Source organism: Pseudonaja textilis, chromosome 2 (assembly GCF_049901715.1).
Source record: "Pseudonaja textilis isolate UNSWEBS1 chromosome 2, rPseTex1.2, whole genome shotgun sequence".
NCBI classification, from domain to species: Eukaryota; Metazoa; Chordata; class Lepidosauria; order Squamata; family Elapidae; genus Pseudonaja; species Pseudonaja textilis.
Genome location: NC_141991.1, coordinates 32,397,470 through 32,407,370, shown reverse-complemented (window position 1 = coordinate 32,407,370; position 9,901 = coordinate 32,397,470). Strand labels below are relative to the sequence as shown.

Genomic DNA, 9,901 nt, shown 5'->3' with positions numbered 1-9,901 from the left:
AAATGAAAATTATGCAAAATCAATACATTGCAGTGTCACGTCAAGCCCACTAGATGGCATGCAAGAAGAAAGAGAGGGAGAGAGGGAGGGATTGGTTTATATGACGAAAATTTCTACAATCCAAGGTATTCTTTGTTATTCATATTCACAAGTTAACACCAGAAGTCATTCTTTGGCTTAAAACAGATCATTCAATCGCACTCTACATGAATTATGAAATCATTACATTAAAAAAACACTTTAATTCGTCTATTAGGAACAGTTCAAATTATTTAATTGGCTTACATTAACTTGACCCATAATTTACAGTGCGATGGATCATACACAACTTATTGCTGCGGCCAACAGCAGATGAAAAGATTAACAGTATGGTACTAAACATCCAGAACTAAAGGCAGTAATTCATATCACTTTTTCAAGATACAGAGGCCTTTTCTACCATCAATTTCTTTTTTTTCACCAGTGCATTTTGTGTCCAACCATGTGATAAGTGCATTATTTTGTGCTTTGTTGTTTGTTTCTTTTCTCCTAAAGGCTTTATAGGCAAAAGAGTTAGTATTGCTTTTTATAACTGTTTAAAAGTAGTAAGGAAGCTGCTCATGACACTAACAAGTCTTTAGTGATTTTGGCAAAAATGAAATTGAACTCCATGTCCGAATAGCCCACTTCAGGATTCTCTTCTGTTTTTCTCATCTGGGTTCATGCAATCCTTGCACTTTGAGATTCAATAGAGTCTAATGCTCTACCACGTATCTGATGGCCCTGATATCTCTCTTTTAAAAACGCAACACATACTGAAAGCCTAATCAGATTGTGGACTTGGGTTCAAGATGATGATGATGGACCAAAAAATAAAAAATAAAAAAAATCCTCTGGAGCCATATGTTGCACTTGCAAAGTTTGGCACCAGTCTGCTAGATTTGATTTATATGAACTACAAACGGGCAATAGGAAAACTCCAAGGTAAGCACGTTCAAGGGGAAATTCAAAGAAAAATAGTGAATAGCTAGTGAGAAAAAGGCAAATATGCCATGTTGCAGACTGCAAAATGAGAAAAAAAAAGCCTGTATTCTAAACAACATACAAACAGGAATTGTGGAATGCAAAAATTTCATCTAAGGAGGTCCAGGATGATGGACTGTATTTCCACTAAGCTGTGAGATGCTCTAAATTCAGTGACGGCAGAGTTACATTTTATTTAGGGCTAAGGCAGTGGTTGGATTCACGATTTTTTTTTTACTACTGGTTCTGTGGCTTGGTGAGCGTGGCAGGGGAAGGATACTGTAAAATCTCCAGTCAGAGATGGTATTTGTCGGTTCTCCAAACTACTCAAAATTTCCACTACCGGTTCTCCAGAACTGGTCAGAACCTGCTGAATACTACCTCTGGCCTAAGGGTCTGTTTTTTGATTCAAAATACTACAAAAGAGAATTCAGCCGAATGGCTTTTCTTAAAAAGCAGCCATGTTTCACCATGGAGCCTACGTTTATGTTACATTTCACCCACAAAAGTTGACATTGGAGCAGGATTTCTGTTATTAAAAATTTCTTAGGTTGTGTTTTCTCCCTCCAGAAGAATTAAGGACATTTCTAGTCCTTAGTGTGCAAAGGCAGATTTGAAACCCCATAAAAATAATTCCTGATTAAAAAAAAAAAAAACCCACAGAATTCAGAGAGTAGATTACAAACTCCATCCTTCTTCTCCCGGGCCGCCACCTTAATCCCCCACCCTTGTGTGCACTGAAAGCAGCTTAGACCTTCATTGGATCTGCCATGATGGACGTTCCAACAATTACATTAAATGAAATGGGTTGTGCAAAAAAGCAAATAAGCAGGATTAATATGCATAATCTACACTGTTTGTATTGAAGGTAAAAGGAGAGAAAATGTCGTATCAAGAAAGCTGACTCCTGCAAAGCATGCCCAGATCCAGCTCTTTATTCACTTTTTTTTAAAAGAAGTGGGGGGGTACCTTATAATACAAGCCAATGGCATCACTTAAGATCAAGCTATGGCCTGCTTGGTAAAGCTTTAAACAGCATTCTCTCCTGAAGTCAGAGATACTTAAAAATAATTATAAAAACAAAAATATCAACAGTCCATTCCACAACAAAATGCTAATACAGTTAGATAGTACATGGCCGTTTCATGCAACCTACTGCCTCCAGATACTGTCTAGGAACATCTGTGGTGGGCATCAGTTTAGAGAAAGTTAGATGCATGGTAACAACAGACTGTTTCTTGGCTATTGAACTTGAGGTTCCTGCTGTGCATGGGCTGAATACTCATTTCCAGACTATACTGTTTTGCAATCTTTTTAACTTGCAAAAAAAAAAAAAAATACTGAGCTGATTAAGGTTCCTTAGCAATAAAAGCATTCAAATTTCTACTCCTATCTCATGGATACAAACATTCTTAAGTAATATCAGCATTCAGGTAGCCCAGTTTGGAGCAAACTGAGTCATGGATGAGCTGGAAAAAAAAATACGTTGAGGTTAAAAGAAAAAGTCTTTACTTCAAGTCATCTTCTCTGCCTCTAAGAGATCAGCAAAGCTGAAAACGGGTTCAAGCCCCCCCACCACCACTTCCACTGTGCAACTCGACTTAAGAGAGTAGTGGCCTGAGTGGTTTCAAAGAGGTTTCATAAAGCAAAAAGTGCATGGAAGTTCATGATTGCGGATCCTTATTTTACCACGACTTGATCAGCCTTTCTCACTAGCATTCTGAAGGCTTATCTCTGACCAGTAGCCCAGACTTCCTGAATATGTAAGCAAAGCAGATCCAGACACAGGAGTCAAAAACTTTACGACTGTGGGAGGATCAGAAACTCTTTGTTTCGTGAGAAGCCCAACAACTACCCCCATTGTGATTCCCTCCCTCCTCTCAATTTCTCCTACATCACACTTCAGTCATAGTTCATAAAGGTTACAACTAAATTTAAGGCACTTCATTCTCCAGGAGATAGGATTCCATGCTATGGTGGAAGCTTATCCCTTTCTCAGCTGGTTAGATTATACAACCTCTGTATAAAATAATTAGGCAAGGTTAGGGTTAGGGTACAGGCGCCACTACTGTTATTGCATAGGCCTACACCAGAGTAGATAATGCACAGAACATGCTCTTACAATAACACTGTTGCATGGTTAAATCTAACATTGTTGGGCTCAAGACACAGTCACCTGAAGATACAGTAATTTTTTTCCCCAACATGATTGCTGAAAAGTGTAATACGGTATGAAAGAACATAGCAACTATTTTCAACAATATTATTCTCACTAAAAAAAAAAGGAACATGTTGGAGTTTCTCCCACCCACAGACTTTTTGTTTTATTCTGTGCTCTGCTTTATTAACTAGATTAAAACTGTGTTACTATTTAAACGGTCTGTGTCAAAGCATTCCTTTAAAAGAAGACTGTAATATACAAAATAGCCACAAATCCACTCGTGAAAAGACAGGTACCTGCACCAAAGCTTATACTGAAATGTGCATAAAAGAAATGAAAAACAATCCATTCAGTGGGGTTTGTGTGTACGCCTTCCAGTCAGTATTTGATTCCTGGCAACTGCCTGGAATTTTCTTGGCAAGATTTTGGAAGTGATTTGCCCTTGTCTGTTTAGTTAGGGCTAAGAGAGAGTAACTGGCCCAAGGTCACCCACCTGGCTTTGTGCATAAGGCAGGACTTTAACTGTCAAAAACTTGATGCAATGGCTAGATGCATTTTTTATAAAAAAAAAAAAATGTAATCAGAATGAAATGTTGAATCAAACAATTGAAATTTTCATCTAAATCTGATATTTGTATCACATATTTTTTAAAAAAAGAGGAAATAATTATGCCCCACTGACAGAAAAAGTCTGTGTTATGAAGTCTTGTGCAGTATTTTTTTTAATAATGTCCTCATGATTATTAAAAAAATAATGCTTTTTGAAAAGGTGAGACATAATGTTGAAGAGTGCTCACTCAATGGGTAATAATATCACTGAATCTTTAGATCTCTCTCCTTTGCATTAAATCTAGCTTGAGCTGTACTTAAAATCAGTTAGTTTCTGTACAGGTAACCTGATACATGTATAGTATCTATCGCTGTGAGAAAGATTATATGAATTAATAGATACTGTATACTTTTTTTTTAAAGGAGGCACTATTAAGTCACAGAAAAATAGTTTATACAAAGCTAATTTTCTTTTTGGTTTCTATACATTCTTCTTCATTTCACTTCCAAGTCACTTTACTTAGTTCTACTGAAGTTTCCTCTTGAGTGGATCTTACTGATTTGTAGTCGTCTATTGCTTCTGAGTAGAGATGAAATCATTTGGAGTTCCTTGATGAAGCTAGTTCACAGATAACAGTACTGTACTTTGGAAGCACTGTAGTTATAAAACAATATACAAGTCTTTTCAAACATTAAAAAAGTCACATATGCTGAGCTATCCGTAGTCTTATATATTCAAATATTAGGAGGGGGGAGGGGGGGGAAGAAGAAAAGTTACTTTAAACTACTGATCAGGAAAAATGAAGAAGTTTGTGAGAGGCCTGTCTAAGGGTATCCACTAACAAGCCTGGTCAGTGTCTTCCATGCTTACACTGCTCCGCCGGCTACTTGTTTTTGAAGCCCCCGGGGAGACCGACGATAGGAGTGGATCAGTAACACCGACAGGAGACAGGGTGTCATCCATCAACATATCTTCCAGTTTGGATCCCATTTTGGGAGGGACAACGTAAGTGCTCGTGGCCGATTCTGTCACATTCGCCAGGCTGCCGTTGAAAGTGATGGTGCCGTCGGTAAGGTCAAGAGTAGTAGTGGAAGAAAGCTCAGGGTGGCGTTGCTGTAGGATTTCCTGGCTGCAGTTGTCAAGCACGGGCTCTTGTTTGACCAGCCGGTTTACCATTTCTGGAGAGCAAAGGCCCGTGGTTGGCATGATGGGAAGTCCGTGAGCTCGAGCCTGCATCTCAAGTTCCTGTTATGAAGAGACATGAAAAACAACGAATGCATTGGAATGGTTTAAAAAGAAAAAGCAACTTTAGGATTCAACGTTTTGTCTTACGAGCAGGCAAGCCTTCTAGTCCAAACCCTCTTACAACTAATTATATTGGTCATCCAATATAGGTTCCTTTCTATATGGAAAAAGGCCAGTGGTCAAAATGGAAAATACAGTAGAGGACATAAGGAAAAGAAGATAATTATTGGTTTTCCATCATAGTGCTGACATTAAGAAATTACTATACACGCCAGAAGGGAAACCGCTTTTGGTATCAGTTTGAGAATAAGCAGAAGATCGGTAAATCTTCCATGCAATTTCCTCTCTTCACTCAGTCTCAAAGTGGAGTCAGCATGTTCATTATGCTCTTTATAATAGCAATAGCACTTAGACTTATATACCACTTTATAGAGCTTTACAGCCCTCTCCAAGCAGTTTACAGAGTCAGCATATTGTCCCAACAATTTGGGTCCTCATTTTACCCACCTCGGAAGGATGGAAGGCTGAGTCAACCTTGAGCCTAGTGGGATTCGAACTGCCAAATTGCAGTGGGAGTAGCTTGCAGTACTGCACTCTAACCACTGCGCCACCAAGGCTCCTTGTAATGCTTCTGTGTGATTAAAAAAATGGCTCTTAATACTGTTCCTAGCAAATGGGATACAGCATTGATCCCCAACCTTTCTGGCTCGCTGAACAGCAGCAGTGGTGGGGTATGGGGAGAGAGGATGGTTTTGTGTGTGAAACCTAATCCTGCACATGTAAAATTGGAGCTTTGTGTGCTTGCTTGGGCTGTGTGTGTGTGTGCATGTGTGTGTATAGCATGTGCGTGCGCGCGCACACACACACATTACAGTTAATGTATATAAATATAGCTAAAAGTCACATAATAATGTGAAAAGTTTATGATTTTGGCCACATTATTAGCTGTCCAGAGCTGCATGTGGCTGTGGATCATGGGTTGGACATGCCTGGCTCTAACTCATGATATATGTTTTCAGTGGCCAAAAAGGAAAGGCCAAATAGTAAAGATATCTTATTGTTGCATGAAACCAAAATATTGAAAAATGTAAGGAGATACAAAAGATGTCTTGATGTTGATAACAATGTATGAAGTTATTTTTATGTTTTTTAAAATTTGAAAAATTAATAATTTTTTTTTTTAGAAAAGAAACCAATCAGTGAAGATAATTGTTCCCACGATCATGGCTTTTTGTTCAAAAGAGGGGTGATTTTTCAGACTTTCTAAGAATGGATAGAAAAGAGAAAGGGGAGCACTTAAAGTGGAATAGCTAAAATGTTAATAGCAAAATATATTTGCCCTTGTGTAATAAAGAAAAAAGTTCTTGATAAGCAAATTAATTCCTAGTTAATATAGTTAAGCAAATAATCCTCTATTATTATGAAATGCTTTCTTCCTTTCCCCAACAAATAAGTTACATCCATTTTGTAACTTTGAAACAAACTATTTTGCTGCTACATTTTCCAACAATATTCTTAAAGAAATCCAGAATTTTATATCAAATTCAAGCCATAGAATTTGATTGAGGGGGAAGGTGGCAGGATTCCTTTCCTCCATTCCTTTTAGGGCGCTGAATACCAACATCTCATCTAACTTATAGGCATAGTGCCAATAAAGCATTTGTTTTGCTTAGCAACAGACATTATGGTCATAAGTCAAGGACTATCTGTATGTGTAACCATGAGGGAATGGAATCATGCTTCTGGCCTGAACCTGCTGTCATATGCATTATCAGTTCTATGGCCAAGTATCAATTAAGCATCTTGAATTTTGCAGAGTATGGCAGAGTAGTTTTATATGCTTATGCACAGGTGTACCTGATAATTACAGTTCTTTGAATCAGTTGAAATTGGAATCTGTGATAAAATGAAAACGTGTTTCATTTACTGTATGTGCACACAAAAGAGATGGCAAAATGTTCAACCCTACCTATGTTGTGTGCATAAAAGTTTATCATCTAATCTTTATTAACTTTTGCATAATTCTTTTTCATAATTCTTTATGAAATAGAATTATCCGAAAACAGCTTTCATGTATTTATGATCATTGCTTCCAGATTGATTAATATTCTAGAACCATTCTAGAAACAAACCCTAATTACATTAAATAGTAGCAATTATAGCATTAATTTTCAATTTAGATTTTTAACTTTTTTTATTCTGTCCCTGCTTCAAAAGAAGACAAGGGTGATATACATCAAATTAATAAACAATCACACAGCTTGTAACCTTTATATACTAATCAGCAAACCTGTATTCTGAGCAAAAGATGTCTATTAGCATGTTCCAGTTTCTTTTGTCTGTTCTCTAGCTCTTTCGTCCGTTGCTGTTCTCTTTGCAACTTACGGATGTAGTCCACAGAGGCTTTTAAAATAGTTCCCTTGTTCCAACGCATGTCTCTGTAAGAATAATCCAGATCATTATGTCCATAAAGAAACACTAATCACAGCAGGCTGAAGCACCTAGATAACCGTGGCTGGCAGCAGAAGCTAAACAGGATCAGTTAGATTGTCTATATGGAGATTCTCAATCATCCAGGTCATAGCTGTCCCAAGGATGCTTTTTCAAAAGGCAACTGGACTTTCTTGGTTTTTTCTCTTTTGCTTCTGAAGAACTGAAAAAAAAATCTTGGTTGACAAGTGAGAAGTTTTCAAAGAAAAAAAACAAAACAAAGTCCAGTTGCCTTTTTAAGAAGCACTTTTGGGTCAGCTATAGCAGGTCAAAAAGCTACCAGGCTCCTGGTAACAGCATCAGCTCATACCCGAAGCAAATCTCACAGTTCCGATGAGTTAAATTTATTCAGCAAGGGGTTCAAGAAAGAATCAGCAAGATTCCAGCAAGTATCTACTTTGAAAGCAGGAACTGTATTTAGGTGAATTAAGACAGGCGGCCTCTTATTTGTTTTATTGCATTTTTTTCAATGTAAAGGGAAGGGAGATTACAACTGTTGATCGTTTTGGTAATGGATAGATGGCTTCTTAACCATCCGAGAACCCCTTCTCAGAAACACATCCCAAAGGATGGCAATGGCAACCCATTCCCATACTGGTGCTACTGTCAAGAGTTGAGTATGTCTTGAGGGCTCTTCAGGTTAAGGAAGAACTGTGGTGGTAAGGAGGCACACAACCCACACAATTGCAATGCAAAAACTATGCTCTGCAAAAATGTGATTGAGTAAGCCGGAAAACAAAAATAGTTACAACAAAATGAATATTAAATTTAGTACAGGAGGGAGTGGATAGGTTTTTTTTCCACTAATCATTGATAGGACACACTTCTGGCTACATATGGAATCATTCTGCCTTGATGCAGAGAGGCATGCTTGTGATACAGAAGCCACATTTGATCATGATGCTGCAGCTGCTCTACCAATTATAGGCAGGGTCTAATCAGATGGCCTTACAAGCCAATATTATAAATGCTTCAAGGATATATTGAATGATGTATTACCGGGGGATGGGGGGGAGAGATACCTCAAACTTGAAAAGAAGCTAATATAGTGTTACTACCAAAAGGTTGAGAGAGGTTACGAAGGTAAAGAACTACAGACCAATCTCACTATTAAACAATCAACTATCAACTTTTTGCTGCAGTTTTGACAGAAAGATTAAAGAAGATTTAAAGCTACATATTCATGAAGATCAATCTGGCTTTCTGCCAAAAAGACAGCTAAGGGACAATGTGTCTTGAACATTATTGAATATTTACAATATCATAATGAGAAAAAGGCAGCTTTAATAAGGCAGGGTCTAATGAATAGTTCGTGGAGGTGCTTCAATGGTATACTTTTCTCAGAAGCGAAGGAGCCCTGCCTCCTCTTCCTCCTTTTCCTCCTTCTTTTCCTCCTCTTTCTCCTCCTCCTCCTCCTTCCACCTTCCTTTCCTCCACCTTCCATCTTCTTCCTCCTCCATTGTTACATGTACAGTCTAAAATGAGGTATTTCTGCTAAATATAACAACTATTCAACCATTTCTTAAAAGCGGTGTACCTTCTTGGAGTAATTTATTATATACTTACGGGTCATTTGACTTGGGTATCAAAGTACCGAGTTCTTTTATGCGATCATTAATATTGAATCGTCGTCTTCTTTCAACTTTTAAGAAAGCAGTATAAAATTAGGAATCAGAGACAGAAGAGAACATTTGAAAAAATAACAAACCACCTTTATTATTAACTGATCCCTAAATTCAATTAAAGAAAAATACTCTACAATAGATTTATCAACACAGCACAAATTGGGCAGAATAAAATCTCTAAGCCACATCCACAGACTCTAACCATCAAATTAGAACCACTTTCATTTTATTTTAAATTATTATTTTTATTTAGAAATTGTCACATCAGAAAAAATTTGGCATAAATATGCAGCAAATGCCTTTAGAGAATAAATAAATCAAGAGTACCTAAAATAAAAAAAAATCTATGACCTTTTAAAATAATTTAAATCTATGTAGCTAGATTTTTGTTATATTAAGCATGGAGAAGCCGATAATATTAAAGAAGTCTGCTTAAAATTCAAATTAAGTATACTATTCATATTATACTTACAATGAATATATTTTATTATTTTCATCTAGTTATATAGATTTAACAAAGCTCTACTCCCAGCTAACACATAAACTCTTTTAATTTATATTATTCATAATCAATTCTTAATTTTGGGAGCACAGGAAGGCTTTGGTACATTGATATAAGATATGATTAGAGTAATTATGCTAGATTAAAATGAATTCCTACTAGCCTTTTACTATTTGTACTAAGGATGAAAAACAAACAAATAGTCAGGGATTTTATTATCTTTTTTGATGTTTTCAATGTCACTTTGACTTTCTGATTCCAGCCAAAAAATATTTGGAAATATAAAGGAATCAAACATACAGTAATTTTATAAGAATATATTATTT

The 9,901-nt window shown here is 36.8% G+C and overlaps 1 protein-coding gene across 6 annotated transcripts in view; it reads right to left on the bottom strand.

The window, feature by feature from the left end:
- Positions 1 to 252: 252 nt before the first annotated feature.
- The window catches only part of MITF (melanocyte inducing transcription factor), a 128,400-nt gene continuing 118,751 nt past the window's right edge, over positions 253 to 9,901 (bottom strand). For all 6 annotated transcript variants that reach the window (XM_026722234.2, XM_026722242.2, XM_087923653.1 and 3 more), the window contains 3 exons: positions 9,015 to 9,090; positions 7,249 to 7,396; positions 253 to 4,958 (listed from right to left, as the gene is read on the bottom strand). In XM_026722234.2, the coding sequence (XP_026578019.1) occupies positions 4,551 to 4,958; positions 7,249 to 7,396; positions 9,015 to 9,090 (632 nt within the window). In that variant the 3' untranslated portion in view covers positions 253 to 4,550. The remainder of the gene's footprint in view (positions 4,959 to 7,248; positions 7,397 to 9,014; positions 9,091 to 9,901) is intronic.